Source organism: Apodemus sylvaticus, chromosome 7, assembly GCF_947179515.1.
Source record: "Apodemus sylvaticus chromosome 7, mApoSyl1.1, whole genome shotgun sequence".
NCBI lineage: Eukaryota > Metazoa > Chordata > Mammalia > Rodentia > Muridae > Apodemus > Apodemus sylvaticus.
The window spans coordinates 28,938,549-28,964,971 of record NC_067478.1 but is presented as its reverse complement, the minus strand read 5'-3'; the positions used below and the strand labels follow the sequence as shown (position 1 = coordinate 28,964,971).

General features: G+C 41.5%; 1 protein-coding gene across 1 annotated transcript in view; it reads left to right on the top strand.

Annotated features, from left to right (window-relative positions):
- Slc9a9 (solute carrier family 9 member A9) overlaps nucleotides 1-26,423 on the top strand; it is a 576,880-nt gene that overhangs the window by 246,833 nt on the left and 303,624 nt on the right. Inside the window, exons 7-8 of the mRNA XM_052187635.1 lie at nucleotides 10,508-10,646; nucleotides 13,524-13,629. Coding sequence (XP_052043595.1) covers nucleotides 10,508-10,646; nucleotides 13,524-13,629 — 245 coding nt within the window. The remainder of the gene's footprint in view (nucleotides 1-10,507; nucleotides 10,647-13,523; nucleotides 13,630-26,423) is intronic.

Below are 26,423 nucleotides of genomic sequence, written 5' to 3'. Positions count from 1 at the left end.
ATAGCTACAGACACACACATACACACCTGCATGCACACTCACATGCATAATCCTTTTCAAGCGTCTTTAAACTCAAGAGTTCTTTTTGTCACCTTAAGGTTGGGATTTAATAGACTAGGGCTGCTTAGGAAATTGTCAAGGGTGTGATTATGTGCTGAACTTCCTGACTGCTCTTGATGCTATTATCAATGTGATTCTGATGAAATCACACACCCTCATTATAACAGTTTGAGAGGCTCTTTGTTTCTTCATGGCTGTGTCAACCTTTCTAACAGGAGGATTTGGCTGCACACAGATCCTCCTTCCCTGGCAGATGTGGTAGAAGATAGAAAACAAGTCAGCAAACCCCCAGTAAGCAGTTTCCCCGGGGCCATGTTACCGACTCTTGAGAGCATGGGTTTCCATCACAGTACCCTGGCTAGAAAAATCTTCCATTCCTATGTATAATCATCTCCAGCTTCAGAGACCTCAAGGCTTTTCTTTCAGATCTAAGAATCGGGACATTTTGAAATAGACTATGATCTAAAATATTTCCTAATGATATTTTACTTTAGGACTTTATCTTATTTGCTAGAGACAGAAGGGATGAGGTCAGTGGTTCCTCTGTGGGGCCACAAGTCATTCCTTTGCAGGGTCACTTTTACTCTGCTTGCTGCAGCTCTCCCTGAAATCCATCAATCCTTTAGCCTCCTGTGCCTTCTTCATCTTCCTCCTCACTACCCTCATCTTCCCCTGGATCTTGTTCAGGTGTTAACCTCTAGGTACTGAGAAATATGACTGCTTCAGTCTTTTGCTGTACTGTGATGCCAATCTGACATTTGCCTGACTTTCTGTGCTGTTTCTTGGAGTAGTCTACACAGCATTCCTCTACCTCCAAGGTCTTCAGTGGCTGCGCCTGTCCCCTAGAGGAAAATCCTAACACTGGCTTGAAAGGCTTCCCAGGAGTCAGCTGCATTCCCTCTCTAGCCACACCGGCTAGCTTCCCTCCATACATTCCTCCAGGCGCACTTGCCTTCTTATAGCTCCTCTGACCCTCCTCGGATGTTCTGCACACATCCCCCAGGCATACTGGCTTCCCAGCGGTTACTCTGCCCTTCCATGGATGCCATGTTTCAGAGCTTAGGATGCTCTTTCCACCTCATTCCCCCCACCTATCCACCCTCCCGTGCACCCTCCCTTCCACACAGGCCATTTCATCCTGTATTTGTTCGCGTCGCTGTATTTATGTTGCCTTCTCCATTGCAATGTAAGAACAGCTGTGGTTTATCCCTGTTGCATACCCAGAGCTTTGAACAATGTCTGCACACAGTAGGGGCGATGGATATTTGTTGGAGGAATAAATCAGATTACGTTACTCACAGTATGGCTGTGACACACAAGCTCCACTTCCAGCAGAATTATCCCTGTCTTTTTCTTTTATGGCTGACGTTAGAATGGCAAGATAATATTTGTCAAGGGCCTGGGTATGAATTTGGGCTCTTAGCAAGCAGTCATTAAATGATACTTCAGAGGGCAAAAGAGTTAATTAATGAGCCTCCCCTGGCACAGCCCTTTGCAGGGCCCTTTGGCCCTTGTGAAGGTCCCCATGGGAAGGCCGTTGGGAAGAAACCCTATGCTTCTAACTCAAACTTGGTGAACTTCTGGCCAGGACCCCTTATTAAGACAGCTCCTCTAACCTCCCAGGGTGCCTGGCATGCCCCCAATTCCTGAGACCATTATGTTTTACAGCAGGTTCTCTTGACAGAACTTCATCAGCCTTTGGCAGAACATAAGCCCGAATAATGGGCAGTCAGATGCCAGAATGAATTCCAATGTGTACACACAATTCTTGGCCCCATAAAAATCAATTCCTTATTCATAATTAAGCAAGTTCCCTGGGAAAGGGCACGTTGGTATAGTTATTAAAAGATAAATAATAGATAGGGATCCACTTGTTTCTTGCTCTGTTCATTTTTCTTTTCTTAGTACAAAGAGCTTTAAACATGAAGTAACACGGTAATTAATTCTTTTCTCCTGCCTGGCCCCTGCCTGTGACTTACAAGCCCAACAAAATGGGACAGCTTCTGAGAAAGTTCATTGCTGTTCCGTGCTGTATTGCTCTTTTAAAATGTGTCCCAAAATGCAGAATGACAACCCAACCCGAGACCGGGAGAAAATAAACTGTGAGAAACTGATGTAAAATGTCACAAGTCAAAAGCGTGCTTCTCTCATGAGCCTTTTCTCGTTTTACAGATCGGGCTAGAGATTTGCTTAAATATGAAAATAGGCTTCCTAGTAAAGAGGGCCATACCTGCCAACTGCTCAATTCAATGAACCGGCCAATGCTAAGTGTTGGGAAGGATGGACTTGGTCTCAGAATTGTGGTATTGAGATATGATGGCGCTGTTCCTCCTCATAGAAATGTTTCCTTACATAGCTGAGTGAGTGAGGGGACTCCCCTGAATCACTAGACAGCTGGGGATGCTAATTCATCCTTTAGGGGAGAAAGCTAACTCTCTCTCCAAGCACTGTCAAAGAAGGGAATTATTGGTTATATATCCTACAAGTGTGGGGCATGAGCACACTGTGTCTGTGCCCTTTCTGACCTATAGAATTAATAGAGCAGGAGCCAGTTGGAGCAGGACCTGTAGGCTCCCTGGTTTGGTGTATTTGGGAAGCAGGTGAGATAAGACAGCAAGTACCATGTTTCTTTGCCTAGGGAACTTATCGGGAACTTTGAGGTCAAGAGACAAGGTAAAGGCATTGAAGTCAAGTAGCCACTAATTCAAGCCATGGGGATAATGTATAGCTGGCAGAGAAGATGAAGGTCGAATTGGCATATGAGGAGAAGGAGTTCTCAACAAAGCATCAGCTGAGATCTCTGGGAGAATGATTCAATAGGAAGCAGAATGAGACCAGAGCATGTCACATCAAGACCAAGACCAAGTCAGGCACACCCTCAAGCACCCAGTACCACAGGGTACCAGCAGGGGGACCTCACGACTGCTCATTCCTCTAAGGACCTTTCTGTGTGGAGAAGAGGAAGCCTGCTTTGAAGGCTAAGGTTTAAAGCTGGACTACTAAAAGTTTAAATCAAGAAATGTAACTGAATAATAGAGTTTGACCAAGAAATCATCAACGAAACTACTTACCCAGCACAAAGGCGGATTCTATATAGTACAACTAGAGCAGTAACTGGAGGCAGGGGGAGGCATTACATATTTATGTCGTAATTAATCAAAAACTCTTTTCAATGAACCAGTGCTGATTGTTTGAATTTCTTTGTTAGAGATTAAAGGTTAGGCAGAAAAAAGGAAGGTCCTTTTAAATATTTGTTGCTGCTTTAATCTGCCAGGGGTCTGCCCCAGCTAGAATGGGTTGAAGTGAGATACGGTGTCGGACACAGGCCAAAAAACTGATGATCTCCAGCCTTTTAATTCTCTAACTGCTCTGTGCTAAAACTTAACTCTTTCTTTCTGTTCCGTGCTTCATGAATCACTGGGAAACTTAACTCTTTATCTCTTTTATTATTTGCTTGAATAAACACTGGAAACTTAACTCTTACTTTATAAACTTACTTTATAATTCTCTGGCCATTAACATATACTGTATAGCACCAGAGAATTCACTAGAGGATTTATTGCTAAGGCCCCTTTCTCTCTTTCCTAGAAGCTTCTCCCCTCCCTGGTGAGGTGAGAGAAAAGCTTGGAGCAATTAACTTTGAACCAGGAAAAGAAAGTCACACTCAAAGAGAGAAATACTTCTACACAAGCAAATATGTATAGGCACACACATTGGTACACACATTCACATTTTTGTTGGGCCCAACCATCTGTCTCATCAACTTCCATACTTAAGACTCTTATACTTAAAGTGCATATGTATTTTTGGTGGATTGAGCAGAAGCCCCTGTAAGCAGGTTTCATTGTGTAATAACCAGAGCAGAAAGAACTCACTCATTCCGGATGAAAAATTAGCTCCAACCTTCATTACTTAGAAAAAGAAAAAAAAGTCTGCCTTTTTGTTGAGTATAAAAATCAAAATCAAAAACAACAACAACAAAAAGAAACCTGTCCTTGTCGGTAAGAAGATACTCACTATTAAAAAACAAAACAAAACAAAAACAAACAAGAAACCCAAAGCCCCTGCCTCCTGGTAATAAGAAGCCTGTCTGCTGCTCTCTGCTCTGCTCTCCTGGTCCTCTGCTCGGCTTCTATTCTGCCTCATTCTCTTTTCTCCTCTTCTTCTCTTCTGCTTCCCTCGCATTGTCCTTGTTCATAGTTCTTGTACTTTTTCAAGTATATGATCATATTGTATTCTAAACACCTCTTTTTCTAAAGTACACAATAAGTTCAAACAAAAGTTCAAATCATAAATAGAATAAAGAGTTACAACGGAGATGTTTACATGTGTTTTCATTAAGACTAGTTATCTAAGAAAACATTTATTATCTGCCACTAGCTCCACAGGTTTATTAAGAGTTTAAAACAGTAACTCTTCTGCCTTAAGTTAGCATGGTTTTGTCAAGAGGTAGATCATCTGTCTCATTAGTTTTAAGCTTTTGAATAGATAAACCAGACAATATTTTATTTTTTGTCTGAGCACCTACAATAAACTGTCTATACCCAGTTTTATGACCTTCAGTAATCAGATAATGGCTTCACAGACCAAAAAGAATGTTTACCCTGATGTAAATCTGTTTCATGCCTGCTTTCTATCTTAATATAATTAGCCCATGACACATGAAGGTTTACAGAGCCCTAATTACAGACTATATTATAGAGGACTCAAGACTTAACTTGTATAAATTTAGGAATTATTTAGAATCATTATTAAGAATTATGAAATCATCAATTTATCTACATAGCATTGCTTTAAAAAAGAGTACATCTTCATTGATCTGCAGAAAATCTGCCCAATAGGCTGGGTTAATGCTCAGGAGTTGTTATATTAATTTAATCATGATAGGAAAGGAATATCAACTGCAAGAAGAAATCGTAAGATAAAGTCTCTTTGGGCTTTGCGTCTTCAAATTCATCCATCACAGACCATGCAGTGGACCATCTTCAGGAAAATCACCTGCTAGCCTTTAGGTGACTCCTGAAAGTAAGCATTTTAGCACACACACACACACACACACACACACACACACACACACAGAGAGAGAGAGAGAGAGAGAGAGAGAGAGAGAGAGAGAGAGTATATACATTAATTATTAAACTCATAGAAATTCTAAAGGGGATTCAGTATGTTCATTTGTCACTTTTTTTTAAAAAAGCTTTCAAGCGACATTGATTTCACATTAACAAAAGAAATGAGAGTAAATTTAAGAGTAGAAATGAAGGGTAGAAAATTGTCCTAAAGAGTCCCTTCTGTTGCAGGAGGACCATGCAGGCAGGACACTGTGATTGCCTGGAACCTGAAGCCATCACATGGCCAGGTAGTTTCTAGGAGCAACTACGGAGCAAAGTATTTTAGGGGATGCAGTGAAGAAAGAATATCAAGAATGAATGTTTTTGGAAGCCGAGAGACTTGACTTAATTATAATAATTTGAGAAATGGTAGCTCAGTAGGATCCGGAATTGAAGGTGGTCAAAGTCATGGGCTGGACCAATGAGATCACACATTCCTTCAATGACAAGGGCGGGGCCAATGAGAGCTCACTTTCCTTCAAAGTCATGGGCAGGACCAATGAGATCACACATTCCTTCAAAGTCATGGGCGGGACCAATGAGATCACACATTCCTTCAAAGTCAAGGGCGGGACCAATGAGATCTCACGTTCCTTACTATGTCCGCTCTCACTATCCCTCAGGTCATGTCTCCCTCAGCATCTCTTCTTCCCTTCTTTTACTTCCATCACCCCCTCCTCACTGCCTGCTTTTGCACCATGAATTTACTGTGCCACAGAATACTCTGTACTAAATACCTTGCATGTACCAAAGATTTTTGTCTCTCTAGAACAGAGGATGGTCAAAAAAAACCTAGGTTCTGTATAGGTTAAAGTTTTCATGGGACATCTACTTTGAAATACTTTCTTCAGAACTATTTCAGATCAGAGGGAGTGATTCCGTAGGAGAAGGGAGAGAGAGAGAGAGAAACAGAAAAAGAGACGACGGTTACCATTTGAAGCAGGAAGGAAGATTTCCCTAAGAAATGATTATCTAGTTCCTCCCAGATGCCATTTTAAGAGCTTTCAAATGCCGATGCATTTAATTGTCATAGCAACACTGTGTAGTGGGTACTGTTATAATTTTATAGAAATGGGAATACAAATAGTTTAAGTAAGTCGATCAAGGTTACCCAGCCAATGAGACAGAGCCAAGATCTATACCCAGGTCTCAAATCCAGATACTCAATGTTCCCTAGGCCACTGAGCATCTTCATTTCAGGACCATTGTATTCTAGACAAAATAAGTCCGTTATTGAGAAATACTAGGCAGAATCTTAGTTGTGTCTGTGAATCTTAAGTAGTGCACTGAAAAATAAAGACTCTTATTAGTGTTGTTCATCAAGTTACAATACTTCATTTATTTCGCATTTCTTAGACCGAAGGGGCTGTGCACATTTATCTCCCAGTTTCTGCTGAGCAGACAGTTCCTGAACAGGGCAAATCGATAACCTGGACTTATTTCCAACTTATAAAATGAATATTTAAACATTACTGCATATTTCTGGTCATAATATTTTCAAAGCTATTGGATCTATCCACCTCAAAACTCTAGTGATGAGAGACCCCCCACCCCCCACTCCCCACCCCAGTTTGTGGTGTATGCACGCCTCTCCAGGTGTTCTGAGGGACAGCACTGAACATATTAACAGAGGGTCCACTTTTTCTTAACTTCTCTTGTCCTTTCAATATATTTACCCATTACCCGTACTCACTGTACTCACTGAATACCCCTCTAATCAACAACATTTACATATGAATTTCATAAGTGTTTTACAAACTCCCATTGATAAAGGAATATTAACATCTCTATTTACCAGGTATTAGAACTGTTAGGAGTTTGATGACTTGCCCCAGGTTCTCCAAGCAAGAGGTGTCAAAGCTTTGACATGAGTACCAGGAACAAGGGAGAGTCTCAGAGTTGCATCAAGAATGCCAACCGTACCCACACCATGGTTCCATCTACTCAGTGCCCAACAGATATCCTGCTTGGATAGGCTCATCTTAAGAGTTGACTAAGTTTTGCAAGACTCTATCTTTCACTTCTTTCTTGCTATGTACTAGAGGTCACTCTATCATCCTTAGCATAGACTTGCATATGGCAAGTTCCAGGCTGCGTCATAGCCATACAAAGAGGAACAAAGCCCAGATAGGGAGACTGAACAAAGCTTGCCGTGTAGGTGAAGAAGCTAGCAGGTTTCCTTAAGGAAGCCCAAGCATTGTACCTACTGCTTCCCCCACTTATCGCTGCACACAGAAAGGTCCAGCCCACATTCCATCTAAGCAAAGGCTCTGGTACCCAAGAAACAACTCTCTTAAAGTGAATGCAACAATGTTGCTCAACTTTCATGAGAAGATTATTTTTGGGGTTTCTTATGTTGTTGTTTTTGTTTGTTTTAATAAAGAAGAAAGAAAATGTTTACATTATGAACCGACTAGCTGTGTGATTCTATTCTCCTTTCCTCTACCACTTTATTTTAGAAAGAAGGGTGGAGGCAGTCAGGGAGGACAACATTGACCCTCTGTATCATACACAGATAAAAGATTAAACAAAATTATATTGTAGGCATAAGATAGTGACTGTTGTATAAGTGTGCATTCTTAAAATGGAGCCACAGCCTCTGAGAAATGCAGTGTCACCCAGCTTTCCCTTTGTGCAGAATTCCTACACAGACTCCCTGAGTTCCAGTCATACCCACACAGCAGTTATGTCTTGAAGGTGCCCTGAACTCACCTGCCTCGCTGCCTTTCCTTATATTCTCTTCACGGCCTGGAATAGCCTCTCTCCGTCACTGTCTGTTGACCAGACAGCAAATACCATCTCCTTTAGCCTACAACAGTGTTTCTCCCCTTTGTCCCATTAAATGGTTTGTGGTTCTCACAGCACCACCCTCAGTCCTGGGCATGTCGTCTGTCTCTAAGGATTTTCTTTGTAGCGATGGCTTCCGTGTTCCAGCTGGTACTTGTTAAATTTAATTTTGTTTCCATCCTGTGGGCTTCTCCACCTGTCTCCAGCACCCTGTATGTAATGTTTTACCCAGCATGTAGCAGGAACCTAGTGATTATATTCTGGGAAGACTTATGACTAAAATTCAATGGAGTACCTCCCTAGTCCAAGGGTTTATTATGCTTTTCTCTTCTGGTAAGGCAAACATCACATGGAGTTGGGCAAACACAGGCTCTATCATGTTTAGTAGACAGAATTAGGACAACATCTCCCCAAAGATCATAGCTCAAATCAGTGATTTGAGCTCATCAGCAAGATGAGTTGAGGTCATACACAGGGAAGTTTTGTTACTGTGTACTTTCTGATACACATTATAAAGAAATATATTTAGCATGTCATACTTACAGCTGTGTATATATTCTTCAATGAAAGATTTTGTAGCTAAATAAAAGTGAAATTGGTTTAAGGAAAAGCAGACCATAAATAATGGTATAAGGTGTCACCAGCTGATACTGTGGATATCAGGAACAACCATAAAAAGCATTTCTAGAGAGTTAGAGATGGGGAGGGGTAAAGAGATGCCGATTCAAGGGGTCAGACCCACTGTGGCACAACCTCCAGCTGTAGCTAGATAAATTAGTTGGTTAATTAATACTTTTATTTGAAAGAAAAGAAGAAAGACAAAAATACAGGAAGGGAGGAAGGGAGGAAGGGAAGAAGGGAAGGAGGGAGGGAGGGAGGAAGAAAGGAAGAAAGAAAGATTGGCTTTTATTTGAAAGAAAGGAAGGGTTCTCCTTTTCAGGCCTCTTGACAGAAATGTAGAGCTGTGCTGGTGAATCTCAGGGTAAACTGAGACTTCCTCCAGTACTAGGTTTTCCTCAGCCCTGGGGTTTAACACCTTTCATGGCATTGACAATTACAAAAGACAAAAGGTGTGTTTGCAGGGTGGCTTTGCTGGGGCCTAACACTCCACCAAAGGGGTTCCTCACAGGCCTCTCTCCCTCAGGTACACTCCAGGGCTGCCTTCACCTCCATTCATCTTCTTTATCCAATTAAGAGATCAAAGTGGAAGTGTCAGCCTCCTTTGGAGGTTTAAAGGTGCCCACAGAAATCCAAAGAACATTTAAAGCTACTGCCTTTCCTTATGTATCCTCCTGTGGGAAGGCCAGAGGAGTCCACTTGTTCCCCTCCTAACTAGTCCATGGAGGCAAAGCCAGAGCCAGAGTCAGCAGGCTCTAATCATCCTGGCCTATGAGACTTTGTTCCTTTGTGTATAATCCTGTATAATCTCCAGCAGCCTGTCTGGTGTCTTTTCCTCTCCACACAGCTACAAAGTCCTTTCCAGAATTCACTGCCAAATTCTTCGTTTTTCCCCCTGACTAATTTTAAAGACTTGATGCTAAAATTAAAATGATGAAAAATAATTCTAAAAATCTAACTTTGTTGGTCTCCCCCAACCCTTCCAGGTTTAGCACATCTGCTCATTTTAATGCTATACTAAGAGGAGGTCATAGTTCCTGAAATAGGCTACACCTTGGCCCTCTTGTTAGCATTCTGGGATTTAAAGCCTCCATTAAAAAAAACAAAAACAAATATAGCATCCTCAAAAATATCTAAGTAAGCCAACCATGTTGGTTCATGCTTAGAGTCTCATTTGAAAAGCTGATACAGGAGGATGTCGATGAGTTGGGGCCAGACTGGGCTACATAGTATAACCCTTTCTCAAAACAAACAATTAAAGATATTAACTAAACAGACTGCCTGTTGGTGAGTCACATTTCTCATGGAGATCTGTCTGTTGGCACCAAGAGAACTAGATATGAGAAACGACCCTGGGTGACCACTGGCGTTTATTTCTGTGGGAGAGCAGGGCCTTCGCCTGTCCAGGGAGTTAATACTGTGGTGTTTGGCAGGCCACCGGGGCTCTTTTCCCACAGGGTTACACTGGAGAGAGAAATGTTTTGTGGCTTATGACAAGATCACGGCAGAATATTTTGTGCATGCTGTGATTTGTATCGCCCATTTGCGCAGAGGCCATAAAAGTGCAGTTTTTATCAGGGACATTTGTTGAATATAGAACAGCGCTGAAGACATATGGCCACTAAATAATTCACAGTTATCTATCTTCTCAGCAGATCCCATGTACACCTACCATGTTTTAATGCCTAGTTTGCTCAGAAACAATATTCTTTACGACTCTCCCTATATAAAAATGTTTACTGACTGGCAGTAGTATATGGATACCTTGGGATCGGGTTGGAAAGCAAGGGATGCTTGCTGCTTTCTCTGCCTCGTTCCTTCTCCATTGGTTGATCTCACCAGCACACAGCCTCATTGGAAAGGGTGCGTGTCCCAGAAGGAGGTATGCAGTTCTGACTGTCACTGACTCAGCTCTTCTCTTCTCTTTTCAGCTCTATATCCATCTATAGTCCCAAGGAGAATCCCAACGCGTTTGACACGGCAGCGTTCTTCCAATCCGTGGGCAATTTCCTAGGGATCTTTGCCGGCTCCTTTGCAATGGGCTCTGCATATGCAGTTGTTACCGCACTGATATCCTTTGCTGTTGTATGGAATCTGGGGGCGGGTCAGAGAAGCCAGCACGCATGAAATGCTGCTGAAGCTGCATGACCTCCTTGCCAGTGACTGGTTGAGAGCAGCTTGAATTCAATACAGCGCTGCTGAGCCCATTCCAGTTCCGTGCAATCCCGTGAGGCACTGGGTCTGTATCAGTAGCAGAGGAAGCAGGTTCTTCCTCTGCCCACAGCCAAACCTACCACTGTTGTCAATACCTTCTCCTAGCCAGCTTTAGAAAAATTGGCACCCGTGGAAAGTTGTGGATGTAGGACGTCAGAACTGACTACAGGAAGGTAAAGAGAAAGAATGGAAGATACGAGGTTAAAAGTAGACTAAAAGGAAGATACAAGGTTAACGATAAAAGTAGACTAGCATCAAATGCAGTCGAAAAGGAGAGCGCACTCTGCTGTTGGTCTGCAGCTGATAGGGGAGGCCAAGACAAGGACCAATGGGGATTTAAAAAGCTTCACGATTACATTGTGGGGGTGGAGACTTAAAGAAATGATGACTGCTACACGTGGGTGGGTTTCTTTTGTGTCTTAATCATTAGATGTGGCTATGGCAGAGGTCACATGCTGCCTGCACTAGAGTAGTCATAATGATGGTGGGAACAGAGACTGTGGGTGTAGCATGTGACAGGGCTTCCACAGGCACCTCTTGATTTGAATCCATCGTGTAGCATTTATTACCCTCTCTTTACCCAGGAGATTAAGGAGGTAAGGGACCTGCCATAACTCTGGGTCCCAGAACAGAAATAATGAGCATGATGCTAATATCACTTAGGATTTACTGGGAACTTTGTCACCCCTCTAATAACCTAAGCATTTTTTTTTAACATCAGACACTTTGTACAACGATCCTGGAAGGTAGGTCCTGTTATTATTCTACATGTAGAGCTGAAGAATCTGCAACAATTAAACAGTTTGACTGTGCTCATACAGCTAGGGTGCTTCAGGACTGAGATTCAAAAGCAGGCTTTTTATGCTGATAGTACAGACTAGGTGGGAGAGAACGCCCACCAGGCTAAGGAACAGAATGTGTGGCCACGGAAGTGAGCAGGCTGATGAGGAAAGTGGGGCAGTCCTAGGGGCCAGAAGTCTGTCCTGCAGGGGTCAGGCCACATCTGCATGAAAGCAGAGAGACAGATGTGACAGGGGCCAATCGCTTGGCACTTGGTGGCTGTAAGGCTCTACAGACAGGCTGTGGAGGAGACAGGTGTGCAGCTCTGTCTAGCCCTAGCCTGGGCATCTTGTCAATCAGTAGTGAGGTAGTCCCTTCAGGTCAGGCCTTCAGGCTCTAGACTTGCATTTTAACTCAGCTAATGACTTCTTGGAGAAGGTTAAAGGGAGGGATGTTCTGTAGCTTACTTAGATATAGAACTAATCTAATAACTGTGAAAGGGTAAACTTTCCCCGCCCCACCCCCAAAACCTAGAAAGGGTTAAAGAACACTTCTGGTGAGCAGCAAAGCGCTCCTCTTGAGCAACAAGGAGAATGTGGGAAAGGACCTAGAGAAGCCATGTCCACGCCACATAATGAGTCACATCCAGTTCCTTAAAGATATATTTCCAGGAAGGGTGTTTTCCCAAAAGAACTTGACCTTAGTCACTAACCGAGATTTTCCCATAGCCCTCAGTCAGTACATGCCAGTACCTTTCCGAGTACATCACTCTATAGCGGGGCATGTGGTGATGAGCAGACAGACATTGCCGTCGTCCAATTTCCCCTCAGAGAATCGGAGGCACCAAGCGTGCTAGGTCTATGACTAAGAGAGTGGAGAAGTTTGAATCCCACCATTCTAACTCTTGGTATTCTGGTTTTCTAAAATCTGACAAATCATTTTCCACATACCTATCCCATTTCACTCTCCATTCTTGGGGAGAGATGGATTATTCTTATTGCTGAGTCACACAGGACAGAAGTGAGGATGAGGCTATCACCCTTCTTGGTAGTCACACACTCAGTATATGTGGTCAAGCCAAGGACTGAACACAAATATTCTGCCCCAGAAGTCAAAGGTCAGGCCTTTCTCTCCATAACATGCACTGTCTAATTTTTAATGTAGGATAGGTTTCATTCTTTCTTCTAAAAGCAGTAGATTACAAGTCAATCCTACCTCATTGTTTTTTAGAGCATTTTGTGCCTAACAAATATGTTAGCAACTTCCCATCATTGTAGACTCTTAACTATCTCCCCATAAACCATTCTCTTCCCAGACTGGGTCAGCATCCTTTATTTGTTTATTTTTCTAATCTAGAATTTACAGATTATTGCCCAAATATCACCTTTGTCAAAATGAAGCAATTTTTTTTTGCCAAAAACTATTTTATTTGACTTAAAAATCAAAGAAATTCTCCTCCATCTATCTATACCAAGAGAGCACGAGCAGTTCCCCCATCACTATGAATAACTGCCTTCCCTGCTCCATTTCCAGTCTGAGGGGAGAAGGGTCCATAGAGGAGCCTGCTTCAGGCTCCATCCTAGGGTTTGGTACCATCACCTCCTCTAAGAGACTCTTCTCATTCCAAGGCACAATCTTTTGATTGCCCTGCCTCTATCTGCCAGTGTTTCTGAGGTGACACACCAAGGGTTAAGCCACATTAAGGAGATTTCATACCCACAGCCTGCTGGTATACAGTCTTAGTAGAGACTCTTGGAAAAAATTCAATTTTATGGGTGTGTTCAGCCGTCAGTGGAGTATGGACATCACACTAACTCCTTGGGGCCTGTGTGCTACACCTATTCAGATATGAAAAAACAGACTTTGGCTCTGCAACTGTCATCACCAAATCTTAGCCAACAAGGAGATTGATTTATGAAAACAGTTGTTGTTTTCCTTAATATGCCTTGTCACTTGACCAAATTTACCAAGCTCTGCGAGTTCCCAATGCTGGAGACAGGCCTGTTTTTCCTCCTTTCTTGGAGTGCCTTCCTGTCTGCAGAGGCTGCTGGCTTAACAGGTCAGTGCTTTATGCTGCAGTGTGAGCAAGGCTTGTGAATGTGGGTTGCTGTGTGTGTCTCGGTGTGGGATCTTCCCAGCTCAGCAGGAGGGGGAATGAAGTCTCTCTTAAATAGTGAATTGAATGGATTCTATCAGAATCAGCCTCTGCCGAGCTCCCTGGGGAGAAATAATAAAAAATAATTCATCCACTTTGTGCAGAATAGTTTAACAGAATGATTTCAAAATGTTCTTTTCTTCCTTTTGGACAGGAGGGGATGGTGAAAGGGACTGGCCGATAGTTATGATGGATGACATTACAAATGAAAGGCTACATGCACTGTGAAGGGACACACACACCCAGCCTCACTAGGGAGAAAGAAGTCAGTGGTTTCTGGTTCCCAGTAGCAGGCTCTAGTGTGGGCAGCCTCTCCAGAGTTTGTGCATCTCACACACATAATCATAATCTTTGCACAGCTGCCCGGGTAAGTGAGAACAAAAGCCAGTGGGTGGATCTATGATCTAGTGTCCCCTATGGTAGAAAGTCTGCAGAGTTCTCTGGGGCTGTGCATTGATCTTGGAAAAACTGTCTTAAAATCCTATGGGCTTTAGATTCTTTGCTATGGATTCCTCAACCAAACTGTTGGTCTGTCACTGCAGAGGTCTTCAGTCTGACTCCCTGATTCTCTCATGGTTCAGTCCTGGGGACAAATCTACCCACCATATTTTAACTAACAGGCAAGCCGTGAGACTCATGACAACACCATTCCCCACAGTAAAATCTGTGTCCTTGGGATCTTTTCAGTCTAATAACCTTAGCAACAATTAAAATGGATACTCATTGAGGACGGTCTACAAACCACCGTCCCAGATGATCTCCAATCTACAGAAAGACTCAAAAGTAAGAAGTGTCCCACTCCACTGTGTGCTGAGCAGTGAGGCTGAGATTTAAAGCTAGAAACTTCAAATCCAAACTCTTAGGCAGTCCCATGACAAATGAGGCTCCCCTGTGGGAAAACAGGCTGACCTCCAACCGAAGGTCATTGGGTTCCAGGAGCCTGCCTTGTCCATTTGCTGTTGGCCATCTCTGGCCCATCACTGCATATCATTTTAGCATGGTGACCAGTTGATAAACTGACCTGAAATAATTCAAATCCCCATGGTCCCTGTATTCCTACAGGGTCCTAGCCAGAAATTTGCCTTGAAAGATCTCAAGATACTCAAGTCAAGGTGGCACCACCAGATTCCACCTTCCTGGGTACTTTATCCAAATTATTGCAATGTAAAGACTGATCTGTTGATATGTTGCCATGTTTGTTGAAGAGCTGTGCATTTGGGACCTACAATAGATAACCTCATTTAAGTGAAACAATCCCTTACATCACAGTTACTTAAAAACATTCTCTCCCCTTTCTTCTGTGCTTTGTTCTATAGTTAACTTGTAAAATAATCTACATTATGCTAACAGGCACAATAAATATTTGACCTTTTAGGAAGATTAGGGAATATATTCTAAAATAAACATATATGTACACACACACACACATACATCTAAAACATGCACATTTCTATGATTGAAGATTTTCTATTTCAGTGTCCATTCAACTACATCTTGCTCTAGAAAGTACTTCTAAGATTAGAGGGCACAGGAAACTCTGAATGGTGGTTCTTCTTGCCTTGCTCTTTCTCTAGACTTTTCAACCTACATGTCACAGTTGTGCATTGCTATAGTTTGGCAATAAGCTGACTCTGAGCTCTCTGGAACACTCAGTGGATACTTAAGGGCCTCATAGATGGACAGTAGCAGGTATGGGCTTTGGCAGTAGGAAGACCCGGTGTCTATGGCTGTATTCGGGCTTTCCTGAGCAGTACTCCAGGTTTAGGCAATATGCCTAAGAGGCATTTGATTCAAACCAAGCTAGGTATGAGCATTTCCAACTGCCAAAGACCAAGGCTGGTTAGTCCAAATCACGTATGTCTTTTTGTTATTTAATCCTTTCAGATTTCCAAACTGGATTTGTAACAACTCATAACACCAGCCAGGCGTGTCATGGGGCCTCTTAGTTGAGGATCAACGTTTGTGTTCTAGGATAGAGATTTTCTGCAAAATTAGGCAGCTGTGTGTTGCTGTAGTTTGGCAGTGGTCATGGTTCTAAGACCTCTGCTAGCCAAAGTCAAAAGAAAACATGTTAACTAACTCAGGATTAAAAGAGCCTTGTCAAAGAAAGTCACATTTATTTATAAAAATTGGCAAATATTTTTAAGTAGGAGTTACTAAAATTTTAGGAGTTTTTTTATCAGTTGGATCATCATATGCAGAGTTTGAACAGCAGAATGGAAATGTCTTTAATAACTATTCTGGAAAACTTGGAGACTTGTTCTTCCTATGGTCACTTTCCATATTAGCCTCCGATGAAATCTGAGGTTCTGATAGCCAATGTAATCTAATCTCATCACATGGTAATGGGGCCATCCTAGACTAGAAGTAAATTAGTATGGTGCAAAGGTAAAACCTAAAGATCTTTTAAAAATGCTTACCAAGTGAATATGCAACAATGAATACAGTGGAGTATAAAATGGAATGAGCTAAGGTACGATGGAGACCAGTAGTCTAATGACTTGCTTGCCTGGCACACTAACAATGCAGCACGCAGGATCTGGACATGGTACCCACATGCCACCTTTTCCCAGGAAGACTTCCTGAGCCTGAGCATCACCAAGTAGGTCCTCAAGAACTTCTCCCTGGAAGCTGGCCTGTGAGCCTTCCATGTCTACTTTACTTCTTTTGTAGGTTCTATGAGTTCGTTTTCACATAAGACTTGCCTTTGAAACAGGATTTCTGCCATTTTGACTATAGCATGTTTGTTTTTATCATATATATCATGATTACTTCTTACTTAACTTAGAAGTTAACTTACTTCTATGGAAAGACATTTACTGTTGAAAAATTTAAAAGTCTACATTTGCAGAAGGAAACAAATTTAGAAACAGCTTGTATTGTTACTCCCTATTTATAACTATTATTAATGTTCTACTGTGTCCACTTAAGAAAAGTCCTAAACAACTCAACAGTTTATAACAATTGCTTTTTATGACATTCAATGCTATGGTACATAAACTTACCTTAACTTATTCTACCAAGCCTTTTGATTGCAGTTTTTAATACTAATATTTTTGAAGTAGTACTCCTTATAGCTAGTTATATGGTTTTTTGTTTATATAACTACCTGAAAACAAAATTTTTGGGCTAATACCTTAAGTTGTGGGAACTACCCTAATGTCTTTGGTAGTTGTCAGACTTCCATTGTGCGGCAGCCAACATGGGTATTCACCCAAAGCATCAACCTATTAAACACACTAGTCTGATCGTTGAGTTCTGTTTCCCTCTGCGCTCCCCTCACTGAACAAAAGCATCCTAAGGGCATGCTGCTGTTTGTCAGCATCTCATCTTTGCCAACCCACCCAGTCAGGTCTTGGTCCTCCTTTCTTCTCAGTCAACTCCTTGTCGTGCTACCTTTTGTTCTCATTGCCCTTTATCAAGAAAGGTAAGTTGTCATTTGTCATATAGTCTATAAATTCTCTTCAACTTGTACTTGCCCTTTTATTTTATTAAGTGTTTATGGTTGTCTGTGTGTGTGTGTGTGTGTGTTTGTGTGTTCACATGTATGTATGTGGTACTCATGAATATAAAGGCCAAAGGTTGACATACATACTTTCTTTGGTTGCTCTCCACCCTAAATATTGAGGTAGGGTCCCTGATGAACTCATCGCTGACAGATTTAGCTTGACTGGCTAGCCAGTGCTCTTGGGGATCCCATTGTCTACCTCTCAGATAATGGGATTGCAAGTGGGTCCTCGCCGGATGGCCATTTCCATGAGTACTAGGAAGGGATCTGAACTTTGGTCCTCATGCTTTTCAGCAGGCCCTTTAGTCATGGAATCAGAATGGTCTCTCCAGCCCCCTTTCCTCTTTAAATATGTTACATCTTGTTTGCTTGTCTCATGTAATATGGTTAGTGTAGACATTTTCAAGTGAATAAGTTTATCCCCTTTCTATAAGACCCTCACATTTCTTTAATGATAATATATGCTTTATTGTGGCAGTTGTTGGGTTTTATTTGTGGGGTAGAATAGGGATTTGGTTTCCCTCCCAGATAGTAAGCCACTTGTTCTAGTGACATGGATTTAAATCCATCTGTATACTCATCTATTATATATATGTTCTGGGATTCCTGTTGTTCACTTAGCTTTTGATCTTCACTCATTAATTATCATAGCTTCATAGTTTATCTTAATATCTGATGGATAAGGACTGAAGAGATGGCTGATGGTTCAGTGGTTAAGAGCACTGACTACTTTTCCAGAGGACCTAGGTTTGGTCCCCAGCATACACATGGTGGCTAAGAACCATTTGTAGCTCCAACTCCAGGAGATCCAATGCCCTCTTCTAGTTTTCAGAGATGCTGCAAGCATGTGATACACAGACAACATGCCTTCATAGGTAAAACATCCATACACATAAAATAAAAATAAGTCTCAAAAATTAATATAGATATATAAACATATATCTCCAATAGATCAATCTCCTACATTTCCTCCTCATTTTAAAAGGCCCTCTGCTATCTGTAGTATTCACAGTTTTATAATTCTAAATGAATTGAAAATGATGTTATGTTTCAAACAGAAAATAATTTGAGAATTATATCTCTATTTATTTAAGTCTTTTTATAGCCCTCAGTAAATTTTTATGATTATCTTCATATTAGACTTACAAATTACTTTTTAAGTATCTCTTTAGCTATTTAATGTAGGGATCTACAACGAATGGGGGCTTGCCTGTTCATACATATCTATACCTCACTACCTTACTTCATTTACTCTTTGTGGTTCTGAAATACAGTACTGACCTGATATGTAGGCTTAAAGGACTGATGTTGCAATAGGCTACCAGGTCCACAAAGTCAAAATTGAAGCATCAAAAGAATTCAGCCTGTGCCTTTTGGTGTATGTGTGTGTGTGTGTGTGTGCATACACATATACATGGACCAGAAATCTATATCAGGTGTCTTCTTCAATCTCTTTAATTCAATCTCACTGAACCTGTAACTTACCTATTTGATTAGATTGTCTGACCACCAATTCCCATGGGTCCTTTTCTCTCCACTTCCTCAATACTGGGATTACAGGATGCTGCTGTCCCTAGTTTCTTTCTTTTTGAAAAAAAAAAAAAAACTGGATTCGAGGCAATGAGATCGGGTCCTCAGTCTATATACTGAGTCTCCCAAGCCTTGATGCTTGTCTTTTGAATCTTCGAATAAGTCAGTACAGCTCATAGGAGAATCAAATTTCTCAACTGTGCATCCCAGACTCCATGGTAGTGAAGGGGTGCTCCTGTACTTGATAGAATTCCTAGAGTTTCTTTCTGGCCACTGGTCAGGCTATCCCAGAGCATATCCATATCTGTAGACCAAGTTAATGATCATGATGAATTTGGCTTCCATATGTGCTAAACTGAAAATTAAAACACATGGATAAGAAAATAGTCTAGAGTAGAGGAATGTAGTAGTCATGTGCTAGTGCATCTGTCTACCACCCATTCCCACTTCCATTGATAGTAATATATCAGTGTTATTTAAGAAATCACACACACACACACACACACACACACACACACACACACCACTCCATTGGATAATAGTATCTTAAGCAAGGTGTTTCACCCTCCCTTACTAAAATGATTGACAGTTTCTGCAGTCAGGTCCACCAAGCCCTTTCCCTGGGGTGTGAATCTTTAGGAAAGTGATAGGAAGATGCATAAGTGCTGGTACCTGTCCTTTGCAATAGCAGAACCTCATTGCTACCTGCTATTCCTTCCTGCCAGTAAAGCTCTAGCACTATCTTGGTGCCTTTTCTCCCCTGAGCCTTACCATGCATCCTTTCAATGAATTCCCTCTGGTGACAGTAGCTAGGCTCTGTTTTGATTGATCACAAAGAAACCTAAGCAGGATCAAGGAAATAATGATCTACAAGTCACCCACAAGGCACCCAGAAGTTGATGACAGACCAGGAAGGAAATGAGGTTCAACGGCAGCACAGCCTTGAGGCAAGAGCACTTGGGGCCATCTTGGGCCAGGTGCAGACTTAAGAGATGAACCAACAAACAAAAATCAAGCTTTTTAAAGATAGTTTGCATGGTGCTCATTATCCTTGTCATTTCTGTTTCATATTAGAAGCATCATAAGCACTCCAGTGGGAAGGGGCTTTCTCACTTCCAAGTCTCCAACGTTCTCTTCAGTTGTTACTAATTTGATGATGATTATTTGATTTATTTCCATCATCTTTTCCTTTGATTTTTTTTTTTTTTTTTTTTTTTTTTTTTTTTTTTCCACTTCAACGTCTGCCACCACCTCATCTCAGTCTCTTGGAAACCACCTGCAAGTATTCAATAGTCACAAAGAAGAACTTGGAAACAAGTTCTCTTATAGGAAACAAGTGGCTTTTAGACATGCAAATGAAGGCTGGCATTTCTGTACCTCAGAAGTTTGATGCTACTGGAAATACTACAAGTGCAGTTGGGGAAGCTTACTTAGGAAGATTGAACAGGTATAAATTGTAAATGAAAAGCCTTCCTCAGGGAGGAGAGTGCACACATTGAAATGGACGTCTGGGATTCTTCACAGTGAGAAGAGCCCAGCAAGAAAGAATTTATGAGGCTATGTGTGCCTGGCTTTCATAGGCAGCTGTGCAGGGAGCATTCACTGGCTTCTGCCTCTTCAGCTGACTCACAGGAACTGGAACAAGCCATTCTTTTAATTAGCTCTTATCTCCTCACTGCTAGAGCAAAGGGGTTTCATTAGTTTCCTGGGAGAGACTCTGTCCACATACTGAATGTGACTTTTGAGGAAATGGTGGATCCTGACATGTTCTCTCCAAGAGATTTCTGGTATATCTGTGTCCCTATCTTCCGATCAGTAGAGGTCTTCCTCATGCAGAGACCTGCTTTCTAAAAGTCATTAGGTTACTAAGCCATTATTTTAAATTGAATATTGAAAATAATTCAGCAGCATTATGTATAGCATAATCCCTAATGAAATTGAATCCTGTCTTAGGAGCTGATATTCAGTTTATGAAGATAACCAAAAAAGCACAGCTGGAAAGGTGATTTGAAAATTCATTTTTATAATCTCTTTCCCAGCTGAGACTTTGGGGGTCCAGTTTTTGCCAGAAGCAAACTTTCAGGACTGTCATTAAATACCAACGTGGGTGATTTCTAACGGCCACACTGACACAGTGTCTAATGATTCCCTGCTCCTAGGCATTGCTAAAAGAAATTCATCTTCCATTTTTAGATCCCAGGGCCTATTTTATAGCTACAGAGAAAGAAGGGAGGGTATTGGCATACCTCACTCTCTCACACAAAATTTAAGCAATATAGTGCACTATTTATTCAGCTTAGAATGGTTTCTGTCTCAGAAAATAGACTTGTAACATTTGAAGGAAACTAGCTTTGATTGCTTAGCAAAGCTGGGGGGGGCGGGCTTTGAAGTTTGAGCCCAAAGACTCAGAGTTCTGTGATAGATAAATAAGTAAACAGCCATACAGAGGTTAATGCTAGTCCCGAGCTGGTCCATTCACTGAGAGAGCTGACCAAGAGGTGCGACAAAGATGCTCTCAGCACATCCAGGGAACCCAGCAGTGAAGCCATGTCTGTCCTGTCACCCACATGTCCCTGTTGCTCTGCAGTCTCAGACCCTAATTACACCGCCTGGTGAGGAAGAGGTGACATATGTCAGGTCAGCTCCCGAAAGGCTTTTGTGGAGTGAAGAGGGAACCTGGGGAAGTCTCTTCTCTTTCACAATAGCCAAAGAAAATAGATCTCCTGCTGCAGTAACCTCGCCTGACATGTTAAGACTTCTCTTGATCTCTGAGACTGGGCCTGTTGCTTCTCATCTTTTCCATTTCACAGACTGGAAAAAAATGGGTTGAAAAATTCTAAAGAAAGCATTCGGCTTAGAAGTGAATGTGTTCTGTTTGGCTTGCATCTGACATGTTGTATGACTGGACTGGGATATAGTATTTATGGTGCTCCGGGACTAAAGCAAATTGCTTTGAGGGTCTTAATTTGAGCTCTAAGAAAACAAATCTAGCCTAGCCCCTCTTCCTCAACACTGCTCTTGATTTCACACCATCTAAACATCGTGTAGACAAGTCTCCTGACAGATGAGTCACACTGTGTACCAAGAAGCTCAAAATGGTAGGCCTCCAGGTTTCAGGAGCAAGTACCCATCGGTCCCAAGGAGACTAGTTACCAGACCCGAGGCAAGCAAACCACAGTGTGGGCTCAGGAAACAGGCACAGCACACATCTCCTCCAGATGTAGCTCATCAGCTCGTGCCTGCACTTTCTCCAACCAATTTGCCCTTCATATCAATATCCAAACCACCTGTACAAGTAACTGAAGTCGTGGACAATCTTACCCTGACTTCCTCACTGTGAGTATTCTCAGGCAATACATCAGAGTGTCAGGAGGCAGAGTGAAAAAAAAAAAAGATAAAAATGAATTCTCAAGAACTATATTCTGCACGGAAGTATAAAAATTGTCAGACTGTGACACAAATAACCAATATACAGGTGATGGAAGAAAAGGTAGACAAAGATATTTCCGGATGCGTCCTTCAATGGCCTCCTTCACTAAAACAGGATGGGGAAGTACACTTTCAATTTCTTTTCCTGGTGCTATGATTAAATACTCTGACAGAGGCAATTTAAGGAAGGAATGGGGTTAGTTTAGCTCCCAGTTCAAGGTACAGTCCACTGCGGTGGGGAAGTTAAGGCAGAAGGAGTGTGAAACAGCTGGTCACAAGACCCCTACGGACGAAGACTGAAATGAATGTGCACTGGCGCTTAGCATGCTTTCTCCATCTTATGGAGCCCAGGAGCTCCTACCAGGCGGTGGTCCTGCCTAGTCAAGCAGGTCTTCAAGTATCAATTAATGTCATCAAGACAACCCCCTAGAGACATTTCCGGTAGCCTGTCTTCCAGCTGATTCTAGATTCTGTAAGGTTAGTGATTGCCTCTAACCCTCACTGACAACAGTTAGGTGACTTAGAGACCTTCATGACCCTACCCATGTGGAGCAGCCACCTGGGAAAACACATCTCCAGCTAATAGGTGTGATTGCTGATTAGGAATTCCAGTTATCCTGTTATAATTATGTTCATTGAATCTAAAGAAATGGACAGGCAGGTGAGCTTTGGCTGATGAATTACCCAAACCTTAAGCAAAATGTCAGGAGTCTAAGCAAAATAATAATAATAATAATAATAATAATAATTAATAATAAGAGTTCTCCCCTAACCTTCAAGTTAAACTGCAAAAAGTAGTCATGTAAGTAAGAGTTTTTTTTTACATAGATAATAAGGGGTCTGGGGGCATAGGGGTTGTTTAGCAAAAATTTGAAAACTTTGCAACCTGAAATAATTCTGAAATGCATATTCTGTCTGTGCCAGAGAAGTCAGGAATTAGAGCATAGGTTCATGCTGTTTGCCCTCTAAGTTCCACAGATTCCCGACCAATCTGCCAGCTACCCAGCTGCCAAGCGTGCAGAACAAGACAGTAAACGTACACTTTGGAAACTTAGATTCCTTCATATGAAGGAGTTTTCCATTCTGTGAAATCTTTGTCTTTCCATCCCAAGTCCTCTCTCAGCAGCAGTAGCAAACCTGTCAGAAGGGCTTCTGTTATGAGATCAGGAATAAAGAAATGCACAGCCTGAAAAATAACCCATCGACCTTGAGACCCTCAGAGTACTGTGGAAGAACAAGACATGTTGTTTTATTTTTTCTTGCACTCTTTCTGTGTTCTGGTAATATAATCAACACTTCCTGTCTAAAAATGCAATATTCTCCAACTTCATAAACCCCTCAAGTGTGCATTTAATGTCAAAGAAAATCATGCTCTGTGTGACAGACATTCATTTCTGTGCTTCCCTAGCTGAAGCCTTTATCGACTTCTAATGAGAAAAGGATGGGGCATAATGTTATCACTAGCTGAGAGTATAGGTGATCATGGGTCTGAAAAAAACAGTTGAATATAAGGAAAAAATGGACCCTACTACTAATCAATCCTCATAAAACATTTATTTGTATGTAAGGATATAAATCATCACCCCAGGTTCTCTTTTCAAAGTAAATAAGCATTTCCTTAAATATAGAAAAATTAATTTGAGAAACAAGCAGTTTCTTCTTGAAACTATTATGGGTTGGAGGCAATACAGAGAGAAAAGCCGTGGACATATCTCCTGAGGATAAGGAGGTGGATGGGAGGTCAGTGTGCATCTGTAGGGCACTATGCACTCCTTCCATTCCATCTTACACAAACCTTGTCACAATGTAAAAACTGTGGTGTTCCTAACACAGGCACTTCAAGTTAAAGATGCTTAGATGTTACTACCTACAGCATTGCTTGCTAAACTTTCTGACTCTTGCAGATGAAAATATGAATAAGTCTATCATATGCCACATGTTTTCATTTCTTGTTCATAAGAGTTCTTATATTTCTTAGCAGTACACAAAGGTGCTCGGAAAAATTATGAAATCCTCATATTTTCTCCCAGCTTTTAGTTGTCTTGTCCCAATTTAAAACCACAACTGCAGACTGCCCTTCTTAATTTACTGAGAAGACAATGGGATGCAATTAATTTAAATTGAACCAATCATCCAATTTGTTCAGTGTCTGAACAATCTCCTAAGGGTCCCAAGCCTCTACATTCCCAATGTAGTATTATTCGTTTTACATAATTTACAGTTACAGGATCATGAACCTTGATCATGTAAGCAAGCAAATTGGTCCAGGGGCCTCTGAAGGGGTCCAGAGTATAAGTAACAGACGATGGTGTAAACAGTATTTGGTTATTCAAAAGGCAGCAATTGTTGCATGAAAACTGACCTCTCTGGAAATAATTTACATACCAACAGTACCATTATTTTTACCAAATAGCTGTTTCCTGAATTTCCTTGCCAGTGAATTTGAACTGAACTGTGTGCTTTGTGGTTTCTCAAAACAGTTCTTTTAACTAGTGTCTGAAAGTGTTGGTTCTAATTTTTGTTCAAAACTGCATAAATGAGTCCCTGTGGCTGAGTCTTTTATGACCTTGCCCACCACTGACACCTCTGTGGGTAGATGCTGAAAGGCGATTTTGTGCACAAACACGAGTCAGACATTCTTACTTTCTCTAAACCACTTTCTGATTTCGTCCAGAGTTGCATTTAATGGCTGCTGGTTTTTCCAAGGGTGATATAAATAGAATCAACATATTTTATATAATACAAAATGAAGAACATTTTCCCTTTTTATTTTATTACTTATTTGAGAATTCCATTCAATGTATTTTAATCACACTCCCTCCTTCCCCCAACTTTTCCCAGATCCTCCATCAAAACCTTGTCTGCCCAAAATTTGTATCTTTGGTTTTTTAAACCTTGGATTCCAGTTTGTGCTTCCCATATATTTTTGAATGCGTAGCCTTCTAATAGAGCATTATGAATCTACGGGGGGGGTGCATTCTTAAAGAAAATCTCCCCCTCCCGCCTCTACTAGCAGCACTCAATTGCCAATACCTCCTCATGCAGTTGTGGGGCTTAGTGCCCATCTCTCCTCTCCATGCTAGACTTTTATATGGCTTTAGCTGGCATAGATCTCTTGCATCCTGTCAGCCACTGTGAATTCATGCACGCAACTACCCTGCTGTGTTCAGGAAGAGACTGAACCTTGTACTTATCTATGCCTCTGCTCTTACATTCTTTCAGCCCTTGAGCTTTGAGAGGAGGGGTTGGGATATGTACATCCCATTTAGGGATGAGAAACATGCAGTTTCTTATTCTTTGCACCTTGACCAGTTGTGAGTCTGTTAATCACCACCTACTGCAAATAGAAGCTTCTCTGATAAGGGTTTATATATATGTATTGATATAGGCTTATGAAGATAAGTCACTAGGAGTCAGTTTAATAATATGTCCATTTAGCAAAATAATAGTATCAGGTTCTCCCCTAGAGCTTATAGCCTGTCTAGGTATGAGTTTTCTCTTATAGAGCAGGCCTTACATCAAATCAGAAAGTGATTGGTTACTCCCATTATGTTCATGCCACTGTGGCACCAGTGAGCATGTATTGTTAGTCAATGTTATAGCTCAGTCAATGCTATAGCTGGGTAAAACAGATGTTGCATTCTCCTCCAGTAAGATGCATAGTACCTCTAAGGCTATAAAAGCTAGCCAGTGCAGATGAAACTTCCAGCTCAGAATCAGCTTGATTTCTCCAAGCTCTATGATTCAAGTGTGAAGTGTCTTCAGAAATAGGGTCTAACTATCAAGGTTTGGAGGGAAATCAGTAACCTTGGCCATAGCCTGTAATATTTCGAGGTCTATAGGACTCACAGACCAACAACCCCAAAAGAGGTCAACCCATTCCCGAACCTTCCCTGTATGCCTTTCTTTACCCTGCCCGACTTTAATCCTTCCTGTTCCATTATTACCATTTAATCTTCATATCACTAAGATTTACCTCCACTCCCTTGAAAGCCCTTTACTAATTGCCTAACCTCTGTGGGTTTTCCCAATAGAGCCCACATACCTGAAAATTCAAATCTAACACCAACAAATGGCAGATCTGTGTGACGTTTATCTGTCTGAATTCATGTTGTCTGGCTCAGTATAAACGTCCCTCCAAAGAATTTTGGTTTTATCCCTTTGGTTTTGACCTGGAGTAGATACTTAGTGAGTTGTTTTTAGTTTCATCTATTTCCATATCCAGCTATTG